Source organism: Magnolia sinica, chromosome 19 (assembly GCF_029962835.1).
Source record: "Magnolia sinica isolate HGM2019 chromosome 19, MsV1, whole genome shotgun sequence".
NCBI lineage: Eukaryota > Viridiplantae > Streptophyta > Magnoliopsida > Magnoliales > Magnoliaceae > Magnolia > Magnolia sinica.
This window is the reverse complement of record NC_080591.1, coordinates 18,601,872-18,629,282: the sequence shown is the minus strand read 5'-3', so window position 1 is coordinate 18,629,282 and position 27,411 is coordinate 18,601,872. Positions and strand designations below refer to the sequence as shown.

At 41.5% G+C, this 27,411-nt stretch overlaps 1 protein-coding gene across 4 annotated transcripts in view; it reads right to left on the bottom strand.

Annotated features, from left to right (window-relative positions):
- LOC131235293 (DEAD-box ATP-dependent RNA helicase FANCM) overlaps positions 1–27,411 on the bottom strand; it is a 72,919-nt gene that overhangs the window by 18,932 nt on the left and 26,576 nt on the right. For all 4 annotated transcript variants that reach the window (XR_009166041.1, XM_058232436.1, XM_058232437.1 and 1 more), the window contains 2 exons: positions 12,553–12,683; positions 3,593–3,653 (listed from right to left, as the gene is read on the bottom strand). Coding sequence is in view for 3 of the 4 variants with exons in the window: in XM_058232436.1 (XP_058088419.1) it covers positions 3,593–3,653; positions 12,553–12,683 (192 nt within the window). In the remaining variant the exon portion in view is untranslated. The remainder of the gene's footprint in view (positions 1–3,592; positions 3,654–12,552; positions 12,684–27,411) is intronic.

Genomic DNA, 27,411 nt, shown 5'->3' with positions numbered 1-27,411 from the left:
GCACCCTATGCAATGAGGGCCCAGTCACCCAAAGACGGGCAAGGGATAACCTCAGCGTTGTTCCTCTACTCATCCATTAGTGGTCTGTACTCCCGAACTAGCCTAATCCTATTCTTACGGCACAAGGATTTCCACCACTCTGCCTTCAACTGGTCCACTCATTTCCACCTTGCGTAACTCTTCGGGCCAATAAGATTTTCATTCTAGTGATAATTGACTAGTGAGATAACACAATTGGTGTATACAAATTTTAAATTGTAATGTATTGGTCTTTTGGGATATTGTTTTCATTATTTTATGAATTATCAGTTATCATTTATCATTTATCACTCATGTTTCGAGTCTTTTGAGTTTTAAATCATTGTCCATGATTATATAAATGTAAATACTTAATTATCTCGTTATGTTTTACATTCATGATAATATAGGAGAGACAACATTGATATTTACAATCTTATCATTAATATTAGATATTCAGAAAATTAAATATAGGAGATTTACAATCAATCACAAAATCATTAGACAGGTTGAGACAACATTCTCAACAAAGAGTGGACTGTAACACTATCATAAACATGGTGTTTACTTTTAAGTAATAAATATCTGAAAGCCTCTAAATATTTCCCATATTTTTTAGATCTTTTCATTTTAAAAAATGACTATTACAAGGACATAATGGTCATTACAACCCCACCGCTGTAACACTAACAGTAGGGACTATTGCACCCACTTACCACTACAACACACCTTGGTTGTAACCTACTTGAGTTTTGGAATGACCATGATTTTTTTTCCCGGGGGGGCGGGGGTGGGGGGTGTTATTCCAATTCATCCTAGTTGTGCAAATATTTTAAAATATGGTTTCAATGGTAAAGTTCAATCCCCATTGTTGCTTATGGTGTAGCTTACTTGAATTTTTTTTTCTGCCTTGTTTTTTTGGCTCACGTCCTAACATAACCTAGCGCGGAATGAATGAACGGAGTAGATGTCACACAGACATCCATAAATATGAATATCGGTATCGTATCCTTATCTGCACAAGACATACGCAATACAGGGTCGTATCATCCTGATACAAAAAAACTGACCCATATCGGCCCTGTATGAGTAGCAGCACCGATACGGTGGATACACCCATAAAAGCCCAATTTTGAATTGTTTTTCAAAATTTCACTCATGTCTCTTCTTCTTTTTTTCTTTTTTTTTTCTTTTTTTTTTTTTCATTTAAACCATGGAAGAAGCTTTAAAACTTATTTTAGGCTATATCTAAGACCTATTTTGGGATCAAAACAAATGATTTGAATAGGATTCGACAAATCAAAGAGAAGTGGACCATTATGGGAAAAATCGGAAAGAACAAAGAAGGGTAAACCTTCACTTTCTTTTTTATATTTTCATCTTCTTTTTGTTGTATTTCAATGTAATTGGGACCTAGTTCACCAAATCATGCTTGATTTGTGTTCAATTAGGGCCCATTTAGTTGACCTTCAACAAGTCAAATCGACGAACAACATTCTCATCAAAGAATGGTCCAATACACCATCATATGCATGTCTAAAATACAATATATTGATTCTTGAATATCTTATTATTCTCTTTTTTCCTAATATTTTCCTTAATTCTTTGGTTGATATCGACACTCGATGCCCGTACCATATCATTTTGTGACCGAGCCGATACACCTCCCGATACCAATATTCAGAGGCATCGCTTTGGGTCTAGAGTTAAAAAGAGGGCAACTTGGCCTAACTAGGCCAATTCACCGCCAGCTCGTCTGGTATTGCCCAACTTAGGATTGAAAAAGTCAGTTGGAGTCACCGAGTCTTCTAACCATGCTCGTAATAGTTAGTGCACCATTGTATCTCACCATTATTCTCGTAAATACATACCATAATGCTTTTGTTCTATTCATCTAGCATTTTCTTCATTCTTACGAGCTTGTTCAACAACTTTATCAAAAAAAGTCAATTCCTCGTGCGCTTCCAACTTAATAAAAGAATTTATAGTTTAAAGACACTCACTCGTTAGATCCAAGGTCATGGTTCAATGATCCTAACCAGTTATACATGGGACTCATCATAGATGAAGGTTACACCCAGTGTTTTAAATATCGACGATATCGGCCAATATATCCCACAATATATCTTGTATCCCACCTATGCGATACGAAACATACAAGTAGTGGGATATATCCCACATGTTCGATCCGGTGAGCATTTTTTTTTCTGATCATTTTTTCTGTAAATCATGTTAAATCATTGCCAAATTGTTACAAATCCATGATTTTTCATGTTTTGAATGGCATGAAAAATCATGGATTGGGAACTTCGATTTCGAGATTTGCAGGAGAAGGAACAAGTTGCGGAAAATTGAAAAAAAAAATCAAAATCAAAATCAAACATGTATGTAACCTAATCTAGTGATTCTTCTTTTTCTTTTGAATGTATTACTTGTGTTTCCACACATCTTCTTACATTTATAAATTATATGAATAGACTTTGAATATACTTGCATTAATTCAGTTAGACAACGCATAGATTAGGACCCCATACAAAGAAAACCTATTATGTGCACTTGTTTTTTGTAATGTTTTGATTTGTAAGTGTGTATTGATGTCTTTTTTAACAATCACTGAAATTTTGTTGAAAAATTCAACCAATTTCCAATGTTTCCCCATGTTTCCAACAACAGCGATACATTACGCGATACAAACGATATATCCCAAGCAATAACCGATATGTATCTGTATCCCAAGGGTGCGATACGTAACGTGATAACGATATTTCAAACATTGGTTACACCCACCCTTCCCCCCAACCCAACCCAAAATGGTTCACAGCTGTGCACGCCCATTAAATGACCATCATACCTGAATAAAGTTGACTTGGTGATTGAACTACATATGCATCTACACAATTAATGGGCTGCCAGCCAGCAACCTTGCTGCATAGTTTGCACTCAAAACCGATACTGTTGAGCTTGTTCTGAGATCTAAAATAATAGGCATAAAGTACCAAGCCTTGAAGGGTGCACACTCACACATTAACATAAGCATCTCAAATTGCATATACTGCATTCCCATTAAGGATATTAATTGAATATGAGTACACGTAGATCATGTTTTCACATGCCCACAGGTAAGAATTATTTTGTGACTAATTGGCATATGGATGTATATTTTCAGCAACTCCCATTTTTCTAGGTCAATTAATCTTTCAGGAGGATCTTAATTAACACTATGCATATTGTTGTGCATATTACCATTTGTTAATAGCAACACAGTTGCATGGCCATAAATGGAAATTCTGGGTTTTGCCGAACAATATCAGTCATAACTGTATTGTACCAGGCACCCATATCCATACATCATAAAGTACTGCAATTAATGGACAATAATATGCTTACCCAGGGATTTGTATTCTCACAGGATTACACCATGTGTATCTCAATCAACCCTTGCCTAGATAACATGGAGGCAGAAAGCATTTTCTATATTGATCAACAGCCACAAGAACACGTTTTTAACCTTTAAATAAAAGCAACCATAAATAAGTAATCATTCTTTTATTGAATTCATAGAAATTAGGCTTACTTGACACTTCCCCTAAAGTTTGAGAAAATAATCACTCTTGATTCCTTGGGATCTTTTGTTTCTGCAACAGCATAAATATCATATTAAAAGATGTGGGAGCTTAGACATGACAACTTGGAGTAGGAAAAAAAAAAAGAAGTGAAACCTAAACACAGATTATTTCAAAGAAGATCCAACTATCTAAATGGCTGGGACAAGGCGATGATGATGATGATGATCCCAAATGATAGATAAGAATTAAATAATAACCATCACTGATAGTGATAATGAATCCATCCATTTGCATGAAATTCAGAACCAAAAACAATGTGCAGAGGGATGTCATTGAACTGGCCAATGATTTCAAATGCAAAAGGCAGAGGCTTGGTATTTAGTTTGCAAACACAGACCATAAATACACTTTCATACTTAATTTAGGAAGCAGTAGTACACAATACACATTATTGGATAAAAGTTGAGAATGCACAAAAAATAACTATACAAAACAAGCACTCTGGTATACACAATAAGTTTGAATAAACAGTATAAAACTAATAATCAGTACAAACAATTTTGAACACCACTAGGGCTCACTCATTCATCGACTCCATCATATAAAAGTTAAAAGAAAGGGGGTTTTAATCACATTTGTCATTTGGAGTGGGGATATTTGAATGACATGGATATTCGGATTACCAGGTATTGTACTATCCAGATATTGCCACTGCTGGAAGTTATGATTTCTTTCTTTGGACAACACTCTGTAGTAGGCTATTGTGACTTTCAGAAATTATAATGTTTGTGTTTGGCTGGCTTATAAAGTAGAAATCACAAGCAGTTTTTGTCTTCTTTTTCTTTTTTCAAGAAGCATCAAATTGAAAGAACAACTGTGGCCCACGATTTCACATGATCAAACTCAAACTGTAACTACAAATAGTAAATTGTGAGATCAATTTTATATGTGGACTGGATGCTGCCCACACAAGTGAAATTTGTGAGTCTGACGCATGACTACAGATGACTCAGAGTGTTATGAATAAGGGCGTTCAGATGGACCGTTATGAATTAACTAATACTTCAACGGATTGACAGATATGAATCAATGGCAACCACACGTGACCCACCCACATATATTAGATGGTTAGATCAGGTAGGTCATATGTGAAAATGAAATAATTATGATAGGTGGCCCACGAGCATATTGGTTGGTCCACACGTTGTCTATTGGTTTGTTCTGTCTTGCATGTGCGTATATTGGTTGGCCCACACATGATTAGGTGGCCCACGCATTTTGGTGGACGATTCTGATCAGGTGTTCTAGACTTGTTTACTAGTATCAGTATGATCAGGTGGCCCACAAGTGAACAGGAGTCGCATCACTGAACCATAAGGCCCATAAAATCAATAGCTTGAATCACTCAATCATGAACCCATAGGATCCATGTGGCATCCTTCAGCCCTTTTTGTACAAGCGGCACCCACAATTCCTCTACAAGTTTGTGGAGTAAATTTATTCTACAACTACATATGTGGGGCCTGGTGTAAGTGTACAAGTGAGACACAAGGTTCCTCTACAAGTTTGTGGAATAAATTTGTTCTACAACTACAAGTGTGGGGCCTAGTGTGATTTTTGCATGAAGTCCACTTCCTTCATCATGTCCTTGGTGGCTAAATATAAGAACCATCCAAAACTGAAGTGACCCAAACCATGTAAAATCATGCCTAAAACAAATAAAATCACATGGCATTGCCCACCTGTGTTTTGGAATAGTCTTGAGTTTTTAGCTGTCCATTCATCCTTGTGGGAAACATGTTATGAATGAATTAATGGCATATAAACAAAAAGGTGGACCCCAAACCGTTGGGAAGAATTTAATGACGGGCATCCTCACCAAACTGCTCCTTATGGTGTGACTCACATGTGCTTTGGATCGATTTGATTTTACAGATACCAGGAGAATCTAAACCAGCGTACCTTGTGCACATAGTGGATGTGGGCCCTACGTCTTCATAGTTCCCATACTAGTAGTTGCAAGATAGATTTATTCAACCACAGTTGTTGAAGAACTGCATCCTATGCAGGAGAAAAAATAGGTGCAGGAGAGAGAAAATAGGGCATGGGCCTGTGGGGCTTTGGAATTGTATATAACACCTTCTATGCAGAGTGTAAAACACACTCTTATGGGATCCACCATTTTTGTATTTAAATCCAATCCATCCATCAGGTGAGAACCCTTACTTGAACTGTAGATACAAAAGATTAACCCAATAGAAAACTCCAATGGGCCACATAAATAGGAACATTGTAAAATTGCTCCTAAAACCTTTAAGTTCACATGGTAGTTGAGTTGAATAGAATTGGGAAGATGAGGGAAGAGAATAGAAGAAGGAAAGAGAGAAAAGTGTGGGAGAAGAGGGTTTTGAGAGAGAAATGCTTTCTTGTGTACAAGGGGCCACAAACCCTGACACCTTTTATTATAACACTAGAAACACACATAAATGCTCCTCAAGAGCATACAACACTGTATATGCACACATAAATACACACTAACAAATAATAAGAACAAAAAGCATTTCCTATACTCCCCCTCAAGTTGGAGTATAGATGTTGATCATGCCCAACTTGTCAATGATACGTAGAAGGGCATCCCGACTGAGACACTTGGTAAGGACATCAGCCAGTTGTTCCCCGAAGCGAATAAAGGGAGTCACAATTTCTTTGTTAACAACCTCCTCTCTAATAAAGTGACCATCAATCACAATATGCTCCGTGCGCTCATGAAATACCAGATTGCTGGCAACGTGAATGGCGGATTGATTATTGCAATGCAAAGGAATGGGACTCAAAAGGATTATAGCCAAATTCCTATAAGAGAGTTCGAAGCCAAACGAGTTCACATGTTGCATGAGCCATCGCCCTATATCAGCTTCGACAGAAGATCGCACAACAATGAATTGCTTCTTACTCTTCCAAGTGACAAGATTGCTACCTACGAACGTACAATACCCAAAAGTAGACCTTCAATCATATAACTTTCGGCACAATCGGCATCGAAGTAACCAGAAAGGTGAAGATGGCCATGTTGAAAGAGCAAACCTTTACTAGGGAAGGACTTGAGATACCGAAGAATACAATACACTACCGTCATATGAGTGGTATGAAGGCTATAAATGAATTGGCTAACAACTCCCACAACATAAGAAAGATCCAGCCGGGTAATAGTGATATAAATAAGCCGGCCAACCAAGCGACAATACATCCCTGGATCAAAAAGGAAAGCACCATCATCAAGATTGAGCTTCAGAGTAATATCCATAGGCGTAGTAACAAGCTTGCATCCTAGCATCCCTATCTCTGAGAGTAGATCAAGGGCATATTTCCTTTGAGATAGAACAACTCCCAACTTTGATCGAGCAAATTCAATCCTCAGGAAATACCAGAGAGTCCCAAGATCTTTAATATTAAATTGAGTCATGAAAAAAGATTTAAGAGCCACCTTTAAGAGCCACCATTCCTTCAGTATCATCGCCAGACAACACAATGTCATCCACATAGACAATCGATAACATAACCACTGTGGGTCAACGACAAATGAATAGAGAATGATCGGCCTGGCTGCAAATAAATCCAAAGTCCAAAAAAGCACGACTGAACTTATCAAACTGGCACGTGAAGACTGTTTAAGACCATAAACGATTTCTTTAAGCGACACACAGGCGTGAACCGTGAAGACCATGAGGCATTGAAAAATCAGGGGGTTGATCCATATAAACTTCCTCGACAAGGCTACCATGTAAGAATGCATTTTTCACATCTAGTTTAAATAGGGGCTAAGATAAATTCACGACCAAAGAGATAACCACACGAATAGAGTTAAGTTTGGCCACCGGAGAGAATGTCTCAAAGTAGTCCACCCCATATGTTTGAGTAAAACCCTTTGCGACTAATCATGCCTTATAATGATCAACGGAAGCATTTGGACGATACTTGGTGGTGGAAACCCATCGGTACCCTACAGTATGTTTTCCCTCAAGTAGGGAAACCAACTCCCAGGTATTGTTTTTCTCCAGCGCCTACATTTCTTCCATTATACCCTTAGTGCAGTCAGGGATATACAGAGCTTCCCTTAAATTATGTGAAGTAATAAATGAGGATATGGAAGCTGCAAACGACTAGAAATAAGGTGAAAGATACTGATAGAAAACAAAATTACTGATGGAATGTTTCTGCATAATCGAGAGGGTTTACGTAAGGCAATGGGCAGATCATCATAAGGATGAGGATGAGAGCTTACCTGAACCACCAGCAGAAACAGATGAAATGTAGGGGGTGATCAATAGAGGATTTAGTTCGTCGATGATACATAAGAATAGGCTTTGAAACATATGGAGGAGCACCGATGTCATCATCAAGACATAAGACTGAGAGGTATAGATTTAGAATTAGACTGCATAAGCTCCCCTTGACTACTAAAAGGATGGTGTAGAGATCGCCCTTCAGCAGAGAAGTGTGGAATATCTTCAAAGAAGGTGACATATGTCGACACATACCTCATATAGGTTAAAGGATTGTAACATTCGACCGAGACTAACCTAAGAAAATACACTTTATGGCCTGAGGACTCAACTTGTCATTATTCCCATCAAGAATCTAAACAAAGCATGTGGGTGTAAGATTTCAAATGAAGACTTGCGTGATAGTATTCAAGATGGAATGAAATTAGTCAAGAAAACAACAGTAAGGCATATCCCAGAATCATTTTGGGAGATTCATACCATGTAAGAGGGCATGGGTAACTTTAAGGTGGCAATTCTTTCACTTAGCCACACCATTTTGGTGGGAAGTTCGAGAACATGATGTATAGGACAAGATGCCATGGTCTTGCAAAAAAAAAAAAAAAGACAAAAAGGCATTTGACATATACTCGCCCCCATTATCAAAATGTAGAATTTTGATAGGGCACTGAAATTGGTTGACCACTTCATTGTAAAAGAGATTGAACATGTCAAAAACTTCATGCTTGGATTTCAGAAAATAAAACCCAACTCATCCATGTGCAATCATCAATAAATGCAACAAAATGTCTATGTAAAAAAAGAGAGGTGACAGAAGCAAGCCTCCAGACAACAAGTTGGACTAACTCGAACGGGGTAGGTTTCCTCTCAGATAAACTAGGAGGGAACACAACCTGGTAATGTTTGGAGAACTTGCAAGTTTCATAGAAATTGAAGGAAACAAAAGTTTTAACCTAGACACAGATGGATGCCCTTAGTGACATGCCATCGGGACACTGACTCTCTATTTAAGGACAATGCACTAGATGCCATCACAGGAGTATCATCAAAAAATAAATTCCTCCGTATTCATGACCCCCACCAATTGGCCACTTCGTCTGGAGGTCCTAAAACACACAATGAAAAGGAAAGAAGGTTACTGAACAATTCAAAGATCTCTTAAGAGAGATAATTGATAATAAATTGAGAGGAAAGCTTACATACAAAACTAAAGACAAATGCATACTACGAGAAAGTTTGATGGAACCAGATCCAGATACAGGAGTTTGGTTTCCATCTGCAACAGTGACAGAGCGTGCCAGGGTAGAAGAAAAGTAGGAGCTAAATAGATGAGGCTTACTAGTCATGTGTGAGGTATCTCCAAAGTTAATGACCCAAGAAGCAAAAGGGGAGGATACATGGAGGGTGGTACTTGATTGAGCTATAGAGGCTCTGGAAGAATCAGGGAGCTCACGCACATGCAGTTACATCAAGGGATCATAGGCCTCACGGGACGAGAATGGAATCACCTAAGGTAGATTACTCCACCACAGTCAGCTCTAAAGTCTTCTCAAAACTAGTGGAGGCAGTACCAACCACTGACACACCTGCTCAAGATGGGCAACTGACCAGGTCCCAACAACAATCAATAGAGTGGTTGGTACCCTCACAGTGAGTACAAGTGCGAGGTTCAGGTTCATCCTGTCCAAGTCCTTGTCCACCATGGCCACATCCTCTGCAATCAACATCACTGCCTCTACCTCGATGACTCAATCTAAAATCTCATCCATATCCTTAAGTTCCCCATGTAGGAGGTCTAGAGCCATAGAAAAATGAAGACCGGTCTCCAATAGCATATGCAGATCAATCTGGTGAAACAAAGTGAGAGGCGAATGATGTGGTGACCCTTTAACACATTGCGTAAATAGATGTTAGAGAAGGAAGAGGATCCATAACAATGATTTGTCTCCAAACACCATGATACTCAGGGTTGAGACCAGAAAGGAATTGCATAATTCTAGTTTCTTTATGCTACTTCCATATATGCTCGTAGTCCGTTGTACAGTTGGAGGGAAGGGGACGATAGAGATCCAACTCATCCCACATAACTCGAAGAGCCGATAAGTACTCCTTTAGGGATCTTGTATCTTGTTGAAATCTACCAATGCCAGAGATCAATGTGAACACTTTGGATATATTCTGAACTTTTAAGTACATATCATGAAGGGTGTCCCATATCCTTTTCGTTGAGGTTAGAAACATGACAAAATTACTCACAGGTGGTTCCATACTGTTGAGTAGCCAAGCCATGGCTTGGTAATTCTCCTTGGTCCATGTCTTAAAATTTCCATTTGTAGAATAAGAGAATCCATCCAATATATATGATAATTTGTCTATTCCGCCCAAAAATAATTTCACAGACTAAGCCCTCTACAAATAATTATTACCATTCAACTTAATTGTTGTAATCAACAAGGGATGAGATTCCAAAGACCCCATACCAGGTCTGGAAGACATTTTGTCATTCATAAGGGTCCACAAACATCAAACCCAAGCAACAAAACACCCAAAGTGGTGCTCACACAATTAAGGTAGCTACCAAACCTATAAAGGTCATATTTCCACAAGCAGGAGGGACCTGGATAGCAAGAAACTTCACAAATTGACTTGTCCGAGCACCATACACTACCAAACTAAAATGAAATAGCACATCGGGGAACTTCTTATGCATGTCCAGGATCGTTACGACCCAAAAACAGTGGAACCGGTCCACTATGAGGCCCAAAAGACCACAAAAAAAACTCCCCTGATAAAGAAAAACTCCATGGACATCCAAATGTAGTAAAATCGATCAACCCTACTAAGAAACCCCCAAAAGATACTTACCACTTTGGGAGAAATCGCAAAAAAAAAAAAAAAAAAAAACCACGAAATTCTAGGGTTTTTCTACTGGACATGAAAAATGGCCCAAACACACCTCAAATCAGCTCCAAAAATCCCATAAAAATCACCAAAATTCTTCTAAAATTGAGTTGCATCAAATCATACTCATCTTAATGAGAAATTGTCCGTATAGTATGTATAAATGCTAACGTCAGTCATACAGTGCTGACGTTAGCAAGTTCCTATAGCTTCAAACAACATGGAAAGTCCCTTGCTCTAATCCCAAGTTGAGTTGAATAGATTTAGGAAGAGGAGGGGAGAGAAAAGTGTGAGAGGAGAGAGTTTTGAGAGGGAATTGCTTTCTTGTGTATTAGGGCCACAAACCCTAACACCTTTTATTATAACACTAGAAACACACATATATGCTCCTCAAGAGCACACAACACTGTGTACATGCACACACATAAATACACACTAACAGATAGTGAGAACAAAAAAGCATTTCCTATATTGACTCGCCTAAGTTTTAGCTCGGGCTAATTTTTTTGTATATTCACAAAAATCACGGTAAGTCACACATGATTAGCATGTTTGATGAAAGATTCACGACCATGGTGGTGCCACATACAAACTTATGGTTGGCATTACATCCCCATTGTTCCCTGCGTCTGGTGGATCTAGCTTATTTTTTGCCCAGAGCCTAGAATCGAGGATAGAAACTGATAGACGAAGCGGATGTTACATATACAACCTGGCATGCTCCACAGAGATTGGGTGTTTTACCAGCTGCATAAAACAGGTGTTGAAGTGCTGTAGAATCCGGGTGTGGGAGGACATCAATTGTTTTGCAGGGGGCCCATGCAACAAAAAGCTTTATGGGGCCACAGTGATGTTCATGCAACATCCACTCCATCCAACGTTCTCTCTATCATGAGTGGAAGTGAGCAAAAAAAAATAAAATGGCATATCCAAAATTCAGGTGAGCTACACCAAAGGAAACAGCCGAGATGGGGAGAATCACCTTTGACTTCTTGAGGCCCACAAAAGTTTCTGAGCAAGCTTAAATTTATGTTTTCCCTTCATCCTAGTGGAAGTTACCTAATGAACAGGTTGGATGGCATATAAAATTCACAGCAGGCCCTAGGACGGTTTCAATGGTGGAGTTCCCATTCCCGTTGTTTGTTGTGGTGTGGCCCACTTGATTTTTGCATTTTCCTGATTTTGGGATGACAACATAAATTGATCAGGCACAACTGATGGACAGAGTGGATATCACACAAATAGTAAGGTGGGCCCCACGGCTTTTTGCTGCATGGCAGTAGTGTGGGATGGGTAAGATGAGTTGAATATTGTGGCGAGAGAATGGAGAAAAGATGGTGGGAATTGGGGTGAAATTTCGTCTTTTTGGAAATTGAAATTGACACTTAATGGGACATTGTAATGCCCAATGGAAAATTAAATTGCCACTTATTATGATTCCCCATATCCCCCAAACATGAGAATGCTTAATATAGTGGGCATAGTAATTACCCGCAATTCAAATAACCCCAATCCAAACTACCCCTTTGTCTTTCAAGAAATAGCATCCATGGGAATTCTATTAGTAGCTACACATCAGCTGGCATCTATGACAAGCATATGACCCAGATGCACATCAGATCATATGTTGTGAAACTTGAATGGGTATTGTAAATTCAGTAAGGCAACAAGATAAAAATCAATAAAGCCAAGTGCAATCAAACAAATCTGCATATTAAGCAAGGAATAACAAGATTTAAAAAATGCAGATGAAGGCAAAGGAATCAGGACATCATGTGACATACTGAAATGATCAATTAATACTTCTCTCATTTTCAATAATTTTGGATTTGGAGCACCATGAGACAAGCTTTGTTGCATTAAGAGTTTCGCCCTCCATATGATTTCATTCTTACCCATGAGCCTAGCAAATGACCTGCAGCAGACACATACTTTATTAAATGAACAATGCACCTACCATGTTAGCTTTACTGAAAGACTAATTAGGAAAATCACTTAAAACCAAAAGCCTTGACTTGTAATAAACACGAACTGTTGTAAGTCATCATCAAAGCTTTGTCCTGGCTATTCTGGGTTTGGCATTTAGGGTTCTCATGGTTTCCTAGGCAAAAAATTGGTGATCAGCTCCCACCTAACTTCAAAACTTTGATGGACATTATGCACATTGCCAACATATTTTTTCAAAGAAATTATACGACTTCACGGGGTACCAAAGACAATAACTTCGGACTATGATTTGAAGTTTGTAGGCCACTTCTAGTGCACTTTATGGAAGCGTTGGGGACCAAGCTTCAATTCTCTAGCGCATATCATCCTCAAACAAATGGTCAAACCAAGGTAGTTAACAGGAGTCTTAGTAACCTCTTAAGGAGTATCATGGGTGCAACGTATCCCAGTGGGACTCAGCTTTATCTCAAGCCGAGATTGCCTACAACAACTCAGTGAATCCTACTACGAGAAAAATCTCCATTTGAGATCGTAAATGGGAGAAGTCCACATCATGTACTTGAATTAGTACCATTGCTGGTACAAGATCAAGTGAGCGAAGATGCTTATGCTTTTGCCAAGCATGTCCAAGACTTGCAAGTTCAAATAAAGAAGAAGATTGAAGACAATAATACCAGGTACCAAGAAGCTGCGAATGAACATCGGCGAGAGAAGATCTATAACAAAGGTGACTTAGTTATGGTCTATTTTTGTAAAGAAAGGTTTGCTAGGAAAACTTACAATAAGCTCAAGTCTAAGAAGATTGGTCCATGCCAAGGCAAGAGTAAGTTGGGTAACAATACCTATGAAATCGAGTTGCCAGATGACTTAGATATCTCACCGACTTTTAATGTGGCAAACTTATTCGAGTACCATGGCGAGGCATCTGACATGTAAAATGAAGTCATTATCGATATGAATAAATAACTCCCAAAGAAAAAGAAGGAAGAAGTTGAACAAGTGTTACGAATGAAGATTGCTAACACTCGACGGAGCTAATACAAGCAATACTTGGTGAAATGGAAGAACAAGCCCTATTCTAAATGTATATGGATCACGAGTGATGAATTGAAAAGATTGGATCTGGACCTCTGCTACTTGTATGAAGTGTCCAACTTGTCGGAGTTGAGTTCTTTCCAACCCGAGGGGGAATGATGCAGGCCCACTGTAGGGCCCAGTCCACTTAAGCCCATCTAAGCCCATTGTAGGGCTTGGCAAGACATAGGAACATGGCCCAACATGTTCTGATTTTTGGGCTGATCATTTACAGATTTGGGGATTATAATTTACTATTTTTGGGAGATATGGGGGTTTATTTAAAGATGTGATCAGGGCGTAATTGAAACGATTGAAGATATGGGCTAGATTTAGACATTTAATTGCTTTCCATTTTTGCTTTTCATTAGGCTTTTGCAATATGAAGAAAGATTAGATTAGTTTGTAATAAATTGTAATTGATTCTTGTAGAGATTTCAATTAAGGATTCATTTAGGATCTATAAAGGGGGGGAGGGGGGGTTAAGAGTTAGTCATTTGAATATTTTTCTAAGAGTGGTTTTTTCTTTAAGTTTTTGTAAGAGAAAAGGTTGATATCAATGAAAGTTATCTCCCTCTCTACTCCATTGTTCTTGTGAGTATTCTTTATTTAATTTCTTTGCAATTTGGGTATCGACATCTCATTGACTCATTAATCGGGTTGCACCAATTTGTATATTGACAAGTGTATGATGATCTTAATATCAGTCCCGCTCTCTCTTCTTCTTCTTTTTTTCTTCTTCTTTCTTTTTGAAGGATTATGAATGATTTTATTAGAAACAGCTTGACAAGATAGTCAAGATAAACATTACATCTATAAAGAAGGATTACATTTCCAAAAGAGAACAGACTACAATCGGATCAACATGAAGACGCTCGATAGCCCATTTAACTACATCCCTTTTTACCCTCCACACAATTTGATCCCACGATTTACGCTTGTTATCAAAACAGCGAGCATTGCGTTCAACCCATAAGTTCCAAAGGCCAGCCATAAGGAGCAACTGCCATACAATTAACCTATCTTTCACCAAGTGAACACCATGCCAGGCCCAAAGGAATTGCGGAACAGATTATGGCATTGTCCAATTCACCCCGAATAGACTAAATATGTGATTTCAAAGTCGGTTAGCAAAAGGGCAGAGGATTAGGAGATGGTCCACTGATTCCGCACTACACATACATAGGAGAAAAATGTTCAGGAGCACCATACCCCTCTTCTGAAGGTTGTCTATCATTAGAATCTGCTTCCTACCCGCCAGCCACAAAAAGGAAGAGACCTTGGGAGGTGCCCCGTAGGAACCAGAATGCAAAAGAGATCAGGCTTTCCAGGGAATTCCATGAAAGTCATATCATGTTGTAAAAAGATTTTACCAAGAATAACCGAGAAGAGGATGCCGACCACACCACCGAGTCACTGAGAACCAAAATGGGGGAGTAATGCTGAAGGCGCACCAATAATCTTGCAAAGGCTTCACATTCAGAGTCCAAAAGGCCCCTCCTAGGCTCCTACATAAGGAGCACCAAGCACCCCTCCCTTCTAAAGAATAGCAATGGTCTATAGTGGATGTTCTTCTCTAAGGTTAGAGACACTAATGACGGAAAGACCACCTCCAAAGGTCTATTACTACACACCATGTGTCCTCCCAAAACCTTATGCGAGAGCCATTTCCAAGATTGAATGATGATGTGGCTATTACTAATGGGGTTACCGAGTAAATGGCTTTCCAAATGGCTGATAACTGATAAAGCGATGTCTTCTTAATCCCCCTCCTTTTTTCCAGCCAATACTTTTTAGCTATAACTTCTCTCCATAGCTTTCCTTCTTCGACCCCGAACCTCCATTGCCATTTTTCAAGCAAAGCCATGTTCATAGAGTCGAGATCTCTCAGTCCCACACCACCCTCGGTCAGAGGTAAGCATACCTCATTCCATTTTAAGAGGTGAAATTTATGTTTTTCCCCCATGCCTTGCCATAAGAAATCCCTTTGTAGCTTTTCAAGTTTCTCTATCACCGATTTCAGACACCTATAAAAGACAAAATATAATGGAAGATTAGATAGGGCCAATTTTATCAGGGTGATGTGCCCGGCTAAGGACAAATGCCTCCCTTTCCATCTTGATCATTTCCATTTAAATCTCTCAATCACTTTGCTCCACAAGTGTTTTGGGGGTTTCCCCAAACATAGTGGGAGACCCAAATAAGAGGAAGGAAAGGATCACGTACCACATTCGAATATTCTTGCAAAACTAGTTAGTTCATCTTTGGAAAGCCCTATCCGTCTCCTCTGTCTAGGAAAGGATTTCTGGGGTTGAAACAACTGGCTCTCTTCTTCCATACTTTTCCCCACCTACAAGAGACCCCCTAACTAAGTTCCCTCATCACCCCCACTATTATTTTGTCTTCTCTGATCCAGAGTTCTATTGATGTTAGGCAGTGTTTGCAGTATCGGTACCGCTACAAGTTTCGCTGGCCAAGGATACGGAAAAAATATCGATATTGCCGATAATATCGCTAATAACCGGAAATGCAAGGAAACATGAGGAAAACGGTGGAATTTTTAGCTTAACTTTAGGAGATGTTAAAATGTACATATTTGCATATTTAGAAGAAAAAAAAATTGCAAAAAAGAATACATAGATAACAAGTTTCCATTTAATGGGGTCTTAAAAGTATGTGTTGTTGTAAGAAATCAGTCCAACCATCCCATCCAGCCTATTTAATCATCCAAACATCCATCGATATTGCAAAATATCAACAACACATGATATTTCACCAAGAAATCATCAACAATTGTAAAGGAAACAAAAGATTGTGGTCTCAATATCGCTCATGTTGCGATATCTATAATATCAAGATATTATCAATATTATCAATGACAAATTAAACACTACATATAACCATGTGCCCATGAAAAAAAAATTTGAAATAAATTTTTTTCTAATAAACAAAATTTCGATGATTTCAATACGTTGGCAATATTATTGAAATATTGTCAATACGCTTATGATACAAGCATTACCTAGAATTTACATAGTCGAAAATATTGGTGATGCAATGGCAATACAAGCGACGCCTAGAATTTACATAGTTGAAAATATTGGCGATTACATTAGCGATATTGATATGTTGGTGATACTTAGCAATACATTGCTAATATCTAGAATTTCTGATACTACCAGCGTTATCGGTATCACTACCCGTGTTATCGGTATCGCTAAGCTGGAGATAAAGATAATATCGGAGATATTTCAATAATATCGAAGATAATTAGAACACTGATATTAGGTCACTCTAAGTGCTCCGTCTTCTAATGCATATCCTTGTCGCAATGATTTCATGCCATTGACGGTGGCCCGATCGATTTCCAGGATCTCACCCAGGCATGATCCGCGCGCTATAAACACCTCCTTGACCCAAAGTTATAGCGGAATGTCCCAAAACAAGTACCATACATCACTTTCTCCAAATATGGATTTGTCTCCCCATCTGTGTACCTCCAGAATAGGGCCATCATTAAATAGAGATCCAGCTGCTATCACTTGGTTGATATTGGCCTACGTAGGAATCGAAACCCAAAGCTCAGACTCTCTAAGTGATTTAAGAATGCACTCATCAGCCTTGAGCTAGCAACAACTTTCGAACCAAATTTGGATTTCCTTGATCGATGCTTCTTTCCTTGTGATGACCAAAAGAGAGTGGGAGAACTAAGACCTGGTCCTCTTTAAGATTTATAGCTTCACTCTGACCACCAGTTGTTCCCCTTTTTGTTCTTTCCATGCCCAAATCGTAGAGGCACTGTTAGTTTCAAAGAGTCTTCTAGAGGCTTTCAATGTTTCTTGTATCTCCTTCTTGTCAACTACCGCCTCGGCGCCTCCAAGTAGGATTTAGTAATCCATACCGATTTTTGTTTGCCCTCCTTGATCAACTCCCTTTTCTTTACTTTTTCCTTCTTTCATCAATATGCTTTCCCCCTAATGTTGTGCATGCAGCGTTCCCAACCCCCCTTCTCTCCCATAAGATCTAATAGCTTCCACTAGTCTTCTATCTGGACGGATAGTATCTTCCGCCCTACCTAGACCGAAGTGGGCTCTCTGCGCAGTTATTGGCCTCCCTTTGAAAATTTGCCCATGAATCTCCCTAATTGCTCTTTTTAGCTCTTCTTCTTATTGAATCCATGAGGTGCCTTGCACTGCTTGTCCAATTAGATGAAAACCTCGATGACTCTGCCGTAAGTCCGGAAAATCCGAAATAATTGTGACTCCTTCCATTCTGGGGGAAATTTTTCCACGAATATAGTTGGATAATCTGGATGTGGATGGCCCTAAGTTGTTGCCCTTTTCTTCTTCTTCCTTAATACTATTGTCCAACCATCTTGAGCACAATCCCCTTCACAGTGATCACTGCCGCTATCTCCAATCTTACATTTTCCTTTTCTTCATACGACTATTTCCTTCCTATACTGTGAATAGCGCCATTGGCAAGGACTTCTTAGATGGAGGCAGATAGAACTTCTCTCAGATTTGGAGCATGTGACAATGCATTTTCTGCAGTGATTCTAATGACGGAGAAGACAACGACCAGCCAAAGATCATCAACTCCATAGGAAATCTCAATCTCTACCGTTGTAATTCAAAATATGACAACAGAAAGTGCAAAATCTCGCAGATACAATATTATATATCAATGACACTCTCTTTTTAGAAATAATTTAAATTGTTATAGAAAATTAAATAATAATAATAATTTTAAAATATTTTTTAATAAATGCATTCTACATTGTATGACAGATTTAGTGCAACCAATTAATACATTTGGCGTGCTAATAGATTGTATAACCTAAGAAAATGTTAGTGATTTTTATATTTATTATTTAAATATTATTTTAAAATAATTAAAATTTATAAAAAATATCTTTTGAAAAAAAATAATTAAAAATTGTGAAAATTTTTGTGATGATATGATGCAGGACAATTAACCACTTGCTCTAAAAGCTCGAACTGTTAGAGTATGACGAATTAATCCATTTATCTCACAGCCTAGCCCCACATCACATGGGTTAGGACCTTGGTCGAACCCCCTCGTGGGCCCCAAATCACATGGGTACCGCCTCATACGGGCTGCCCACCCCGAGTGTCCCCAGGCTACCCCACTCGAGCCCAGTGTGAAATGCGCATTAATCACCCCCAGTGAAGAGTCGAACACGAGACCTCCCCCGTGTGCCCCTGCATCCCACAGGCAACCCCAATCGAGCCCAGTGTGAAAATGCCCCTGCATTAATCACCCCCGATAAGGAGTCTCGAACACGAGACCTCCCGCTCTGATACAAATTTGTTGCATGACAATTAACCACTTGCTCTAAAAGCTCGAACTGTTAGAGAATGGCAAATTAATCCCTTCATCTCATAGCCCAGGCCCCACATTGCATGGGTTAGGACCTCAGTCGAACCCCCCTCGTGGGCCCCAAATCACATAGGTACCGCCTCACACGAGCTGCCCACCCCGAGTGTGTCCCCATATCCCATAGGCTACCCCACTCGAGCCCTGTGTGAAATGCGCATTAATCACCCTCGGTGAGGAGTCTCGAACACGAGACCTCCCCCGTGGGCCCCGCCCACCCCGAGTGTGCCCCTGCATCCCACAGGCGACCCCACTCGAGCCCAGTGTGAAAATGCCCCTGCATTATGATATTATTTGTTATTCTTGATATTCTTTTTGCTTAATGTGGCCATACAGAAAATGTTTGAAAAAGAAAGACATCTAGACATTGGTTGGTAGCACTAGACCTCACTTGCTGGCAACCAACACAGGTGTAAGTGTAGCTACTGCAAGCACATGTCAAAGAGTGGTGCAGTGTCCCATTCAAAGGAACACCTAGTAATGGGGTATTGGAACATTGTGTGGACTGGACGTGTTCCAAATAAGGTGAGAGCGCAAATGAGGGAACTGTTACCAAAAGGGGTGAGAAGAGAGATAAGCGCGATGAGTGGGAAAGGAAGTTTATGGAAGAGTTAATAAGTCCAGTACGGGGTCTTAGGCAACAAAAGATGAAAATGACGATGATGACCCCAAGTATGGACGGACTGTTGAGGAGTCTCTACAAGAAGAGTGGGATAGGGGCCATATTAGGCAATGTGAAGCAAGCAAGCTTACTCTGGGAGGTCTAAGAGGGAGACAGTCTTTATTCTATTAATAGATCATGTGCAGACGACGATGATGAGATGATGACACCGATAATGAGATGATGACGACCGACGACCGACGACGACGAGATGATGACACCAACGACGACGAGGAGATGATGACACCAACGACGACGAGGAGATGATGACACCGACGAGATGATGACACCGCCGACGACGACGACGACGAGATGATGATGACGACAACGATCGGTAAGAACATACGACTCGAATTAGTAACCATGGATAATCTGGTTCTCATCAGTCCAAACGGGAAGGGACACCCACCTGTTGTGGGTGAGGGCATCGGAAAGGATGACAGGGAATGGAACGTGGTCGAACCGAGAAGAAGGCCTTGGAACACGGTGACCACCGATCGTAGGAAATACGCATCTTACCCTACACTCTACGTCAAAGGATATCCTCATGGCTGGGCTCCTATCAATTTAGAGAAAGTTTTCGAGAGGGCGGGAGCGGTGATGGATGTCATCATGCCTAGAAACAGAGAGAGCGGTGCTTATTGGGGTTTTGCGCTAGTCCGTATGAGAAGTGAAGCTGAACTGGCCAGGGCGGTGGCCATGCTGCATGGAGACAACTACGATGGAAAAAAAAAATTTGTTGGTCCAAGGAGCTCGATTCAGCCCGGAAACACTTCTTGCCTCATCCAATCTGAAACACCCCCTCCCCTCTAAACTACCGGATCATCAGAATATCCTTCCTAATCCGGTTAACACACTTATTGTCTGCACGGAGTACGTTTCTTTCAGAAACGCCCTATTACATGGCCCAAAAGAATTTGCTCCATCTGATCGGATGCCAGACGCGACACCTAAGGTCCCGTCGAAGTTCGCCTGCAACGAAGACCCAGATGACCTGGCGGAGTTCATGGTCATGGTGGACCAGGAGATCTTCGACAAAAACCGAACTGATCTGGCTAAATCCGTGGTGGTATAACGAGAGAGGATGCTTCGATTCCAGCAGTTAGGAAATGGATTTGAGATTGTACAAGCTTCCAATACGGAAACTCCGATATCAAGCCCCTTGGATATAATGCTCTTTGGGTTAGGGCTTGTCCAGGCCTTAATCCAGACATGCTAACAATGGCGGGTCATTTACATGCCACTGGACCAGTCTTAAAAGTCATGGTGTGGGATGATTTCTCCATCTTCGGCAAGGAAAACATCTGGGTCCTCATCTGGGATATCCCGATGGAGTGCTGGTATGACGATTTTCTTATCAAAGCTGCTTCTCGTTTGGGTTTCATTCTCGAAATTGACACGAAGACGCAATTGGGGGTGGAACTTGGTGTTATCAGAGCCCGGGTGAGAAGAGTGAAAGGCTCCTCTTTCCCGACCCACATACGCGTTAAGGTGGACAGTCGGACCATCCTGCTGCCGGTGCAGAAGGAACATCCGGACTCTTTCCAACCCAAATGGGGAGATGTCTAGCGTGCTAGGGAATCGTCGAACCATTTTCCGGTGCATTCGCACGACAGCTTGAGGGAAGGAGTTCAGATCCCATACTCCAGCAGACCACCGGTGTCTCGGGCCATTTGCTCTGATGCAGCCATCATCTCCCAGGTCAGCGACCAGCCTTTTCAGCGGGTACGTGGCATCTCCCCCTCCGCTCCCGCATCACACCTACCAGACGATATCTCTGGCTACAGCGGAAAGATATCGAGGCTGTCGGAGATCGCTCCACGTGGATTGGAGTCAACAGACCCTGAGCGGAGGATGGACCCATCTACTCAATGAACGAAGATCGTGCTAACACGTGACATCTCGTACAGCAAAATCTTCAAATCATTAATGACGATCCTACGTCTGCCACAGGATCACGACATGTGTCTCCCGCTCTCTATAGACGGTAGCAGATCCTTACAGTTGGACGAGCGGGTGCGCTCTCCGAGGCTAACGTCCCTAATTGAATTAGGGTCTGTAGAAGCGGGTCCGTTATCAACCCAAATCCGGTTACCTAATGCCAATTGGGGTTCGATTGAAATACCCGAAACTGTCCCTTCCAACCCCAACCCTAAGCTTTATACCCACTAGAACCTCAGACCCGATTTACCTACAGCCTCTACCCGCTCCCAAACCCATTTTCCCGCCCCTATTTCCTACTCCCGTAATCTCCCTCGCTCAGTTTTGGGCGATGAAACCTCTAAAGGTGATTTGTCAGAAAACCTGATGACTGAATCCCGTTCTACTTCTTCCATCTCCAGTTCTTTCAGGATCCCAGAGTCGAGATTGGGCGGATCTGGGCCCCTTAACCTTGTTTCAGGAGGAGAATTCCAGTGAAGTAATTATGGCAAAACCTCTGCAGATGTGCGTAGAGCTCCCTCAGCACCATCAGGACCACATCTCACTGAGGTCTCTGGAAGGCAAGACTAGAGAAGAAATTTTTGAAGAAATTCAAAACAAAAAATGGATCAGAGATGCAGTGGGTTATGTGGGCCGCTCATTGGGCCTCCCATTCGGCAACAGGACTGAAGATTACACAGGCCTATTTCAGTTCATCGAGAACAGGGGCAGACCCCTCCTGGCGATAAAGACACCAGCCAAACAAGTAACCCGGTCAATGAGCAACAGAGAGTTAATCAGACTCCAATCTTCTCCGGCAACAGTCTCTATTTCTTCCGTTAGACGTGGTCGAAAGGGTACTCGGGGCAGCTCAATTCCCCAATGATTGTTCTCTCTTGGAACGTTAGGGATGTTGGCTCCAAGCAGAAGCGGAGCCTGATCAAACGGTCTATCAGGAGAAAAAACCCGGATGTCATCTACCTCCAGGAAACTAAAGTTCCTTCGTTTTCTGATAGGCTTCTGGCCACGCTTTGGGGAGTTCAGGATGAGAAGTTCGTGTCCTTAGACGCAGTCGGTTCCTCAGGAGGTATTCTTATCACCTAGAAATCCGATGCTTAAAGCATGGATTTAACGCTCTGATGACACCAGAGCATGAGATGGACCCCAGGAGACCAAGATCGGGATATTTGCAGGCCAGGGATCCAAGAAAATCAAGAAACTAATGCTCAAGTAGCCTGAAATTGGTAAAGAATACAAGATCACAGGGTTCCCACCATCCGTTCAGCTCGAAACTTCATATATGGCCTGAAGACCTTAAATAAGCCGTACAAATCAAAAATTAGCAATTGGATCGCTGTGGAAGTGGCCCAACGGATAGATCAGCCCCTTAAAACCTTAAGTGGGGCCCACCTGATATCTGGATATTCTCCATTTTTGGTCTCAACTGTTTAAATGAGCTGGCCAAACGGATAGACGGAGCGGATTTCTCACAAACATCTCTGTGGGACCCATACATGCAGTGCATGTGCAAGGGACGCAAGTGCACCGGGCGTGCACCAAACATCCGAAAGTCGGTCAACAAGCGCTGACCGACTCTTCTTCTCCAAACGCACTTCTCACAGCGAGCGGACGTGGGTCCACCGGTTTCACTCAGTGGGGCCCACCCCTTGCTCCTTTGAATGATCAAAGCCATCCATAGTACTTCTAGGGTAGGGAATACCCTCACCTAGGTGGAATTTTGGACCCATACACGTGGATTCACGTGGATCGTCAAAAGAAGTAAGATGAACGGTGAATTGACTTTGTACAATGGGCCACACAAGAACCTACCAAAACTACTCATTCCTGACTGGATTTTCGCCAGGATTTCATTGGACGGTGTGGATTTCCCACCTGAATTTAATCATGGCCCCCGCCCGCAGCACAGCGGAAGAGATTCGTTTTTCTTACTTCTCTGTTTACGCAGGAACAGAGCCTGCGGACGATCTCTGTGGGCCACCATCATGGTCCAGATGACTGATCTGGACCGTCCATGAGAACTACGAGGGCCATATCACTCATGCTTAAGTGGCAGAGTTTCAAAAGATCCCGGAGATCCATTTTTAATCGTCCGAACGGAAGATAGACGGAGGAACTGTTTCAATTGATGGGCTGCACTAAACCTGAGGAAAAATACTCCTTCTCGACTGAAATTCCGAGAGGAATTCAATGGACGGGTCGGATTCCTCGTCTGACATCAATCCTGGGCCCACCGACTTCAACAGCGTAAGGTTTTACGCACTACGCACGTCCAGACGCGAACGACTTTTGTGGACCGTTGTGCGATCGTATTGATGGTCGGATCCATGATCTGGACCGTACACATGTTACAACAGGTGACCATAACCCTATCCAAGATGTCAGAATCAATAGATGAATTGATTTCGCGCCGAAATTCTTCTCCAGAAGGTGAGTAGTTTCACATGGCCCTTCCGCAGCCTATTCCTTTTGGGACTCCACAGCAGCTCCGTGGGGAGCCTTTTTGTCTTTAAAAGGGAGGAGCTTTGCAGGGAGGAGCATTCTTGGAGGCTGGAACGAGAACGTGAGGAGCAGGGCTTGAACGATTGCAAGGGGTGCTCGGTTCTGGTTTTTTTTTTTTTCTTCTTCTTTTCTTTTATATTTCTATTATTCTTTTAAGACTTAGCCCATATCATGTGTGGCTAAACCTCTTAGCTAGGGCTAAGAGGTGAAGCCTGTAGCAAGATGGGAGAACCTACTTTATGCCTTTAATTTAAATTTCTAAACTGAATTTGATATAGTTGATTATTAAAGGAATATTTTTCTTAGTCTTTCATGGTCTGTTGTTTGAAATTACAATGGGTTTTGCAATGGCTTTGAGTATTTCTTTCTCCTTTTAAGCTTAGTTGCTTGGGAACCCTGTTGTTCATCATTGTCCCATGGGCATGGTAGGATGACAAGACCCTTCCCTGATCCTCATACATTGTTGGTTGGTTGGTAATTAGTTTAATTCCGTTGTTTACTTTGTCTCCTGGGCATGGCTTGGTGATGGAATCCATACTAATTCATACACCTTTCACCTCTTGAAAACTATATCAAAGGAAGTCTAGTTAAATTCCATGATTTCACATGCATAATTTCTCCCTGACCTCTACAAGTGGATCCTCTGAATCCCTAGTTTCTTCCTCTGAATTCCTTAAAGTTTTAGATAATTATTCCACAATTATTCCTTAAATTTACATTTGATTTTGATTACATCTTAGGCTAGTTCTATTTCTACCTAGTTTCAGGAAACGTACAAGTTTCAGTCCCTGTGGATTCGACCTCGGTCTTAGGTCTATCAGGAGAAAAAACCCGGATGTCATCTACCTCCAGGAAACTAAAGTTCCTTCGTTTTCTGATAGGCTTCTGGCCACGCTTTGGGGAGTTCAGGATGAGAAGTTCGTGTCCTTAGACGCAGTCGGTTCCTCAGGAGGTATTCTTATCGCCTAGAAATCCTCCAAGTGGGACTCGTAGAGTTCGCTGTCGGGTTCTTTTTCGAAAGTAGTCATCCTCAAAGATAAGTATTCCAATTTTTGCTGTATTATTATCTCTATTTATGGTCCCAATGATGACGCTTTAAGGCCCAACTTTTGGGATGAGCTGACTGCCATTAGACAGTCCTTTTTAGGCCCCCGTTGTTTCATGGGAGACTTTAACGTGATCCGTTTTGCGGAGGAACATTCTCGCAAAATTAGAACTAACCATGCCATGCAATCCTTCTCGGATTGGATTCAGAACCTGGAGCTCATGGATCTTCCTTTGGCGGGCGCCAAATTTACTTGGTCTAACGGACGAAAATCTTAGATTCAATCCAGATTAGATAGATTTCTCCTATCCACGGATTGGATCGAGGAATTCCCTTCAGTTTATCAGAGTGCGCTTCCTAGAACGACCTCTGATCACTGCCCAATCCTTCTCTCGGTGTCTAAGGATAACTGGGGTCCCAAACCCTTCAAATTCAACTCCGTATGGCTTGGCATCGATGGTTTTAAGCAAAAATTGTTCATTGGTGGCCCTCTCCCAAGGTGGACGGATTCGCAGGTCATAGGTTGATTTGCAGACTCAGATTCATTAAGGAAAAGCTGAAAAATTGGAAGGAAGAAGATTATCGGAAGAGAGAACTCGAGACTGAAGCTTTATTTGCTGAATTGCAGCATATCGATTCTTCGGTTGAAGGAAAAGATCTTCCAATGGCTGCCCTAACTAGACGTATTCTGATTATTCGAGCCTTGTCGTCCAAAGCTCTTGAAGATGAGCAGTCTTAGAGGCTGAAATCAAGGACCGGGTGGATTTCGAAAGGCGACACGAACACTAAATATTTTCACAGCATCACCAACACGAGGGCTAGGGCTAAAGCCATCCATAGCATTACTATAGACGGTAGACAGGTGGATGACAAAGACGAGATTTGTGATCTTGCACTGGCTCACTTCAGTTCCATTCTCTCCTCCGAGGGATGGACCAGACCCCTCCTGGACGGGATCCCTTTTCCCTCTCTTTTGAGCTTGGACGCGGATCTTCTGGAGGCCCCATTCTCAGAAGAGGAAGCTAAAGCGGCTGTCGATGCGATGGAAGGTGACAAATCCCCAGGGCCTAATGGGTTTCCCATCACTTTCTTTCAAACTTTCTGGGACACTGTTCGCCCTGATGTCATGTCTTTCCTTAACGAATTCCATTCCAGGAGAAAGTTATCTAAGGGTATCGGTGCTTCCTTCATTGCTCTCATCCCCAAAGTAGCTGGCGCTAACTCTTTTTCGGATTTCAGGCCCATCAGCTTGATCAGCAGCCCTTACAAAATCTTGGCCAAATTCTATCCATTAGATTATCGTCTGTCATGGGAAAACTGATCTCGAAGTATCAGAATGCCTTCATAAGAGGTAGACAGATAATAAACGGCGCTTTGATTGTTAATGAAGTTCTTCATTCCTGCGACAAGTCGGGGAAGAAAACCATATTCTGCAAGCTCGACATAGAGAAGGCTTACGACCACGTCGACTGGGGATTCTTGCATTATATGTTGCACTGCATGGGGTTTGGAGAAAAATGGAGGCAATGGATTAAGGCATGCATAGAATCAGCCCACTTTTCGATCCCTCTCAATGGTGCTCTGAAAGGCTTCTTCCCCAGTTCAAGAGGTCTCCGCTAAGGGGACCCTCTTTCTCCCCTTCTGTTTCTGATCATTGGTGAAGCCCTCTCTCAGATGCTTCTTAAAGGTCAAAGCGTTGGTCTCTTCCGTGGGATCTCAATGCCGGGCGTCCTAATGCCAGTCTCTCATATTCAATTTGCGGATGACACACTCATCATGGTTGGAGCGGAGGCTGAAGCAATCAATAATCTGCACACGACTCTCGGGTGTTTCTAAGCAGTCTCTGGGTTGAGAATAAAAATGGCCAAGTCAAAGATTTTTGGGGTAAATACTTCGGAGCAGGAGCTATCTTCATTTGCTTGCTCCCTGGGCTGTACCTCTGCTCAATTCCTGACGTCGTTCGTTGGCCTACCGCTCGCCATTGGTTCCCCCCCCCCCCCCCCCCACCAATATCGATGTGGGACAAAGTGGTGGACAAATTCAGGAAGATGCTGGCTAGATGGAAATGTAGATATT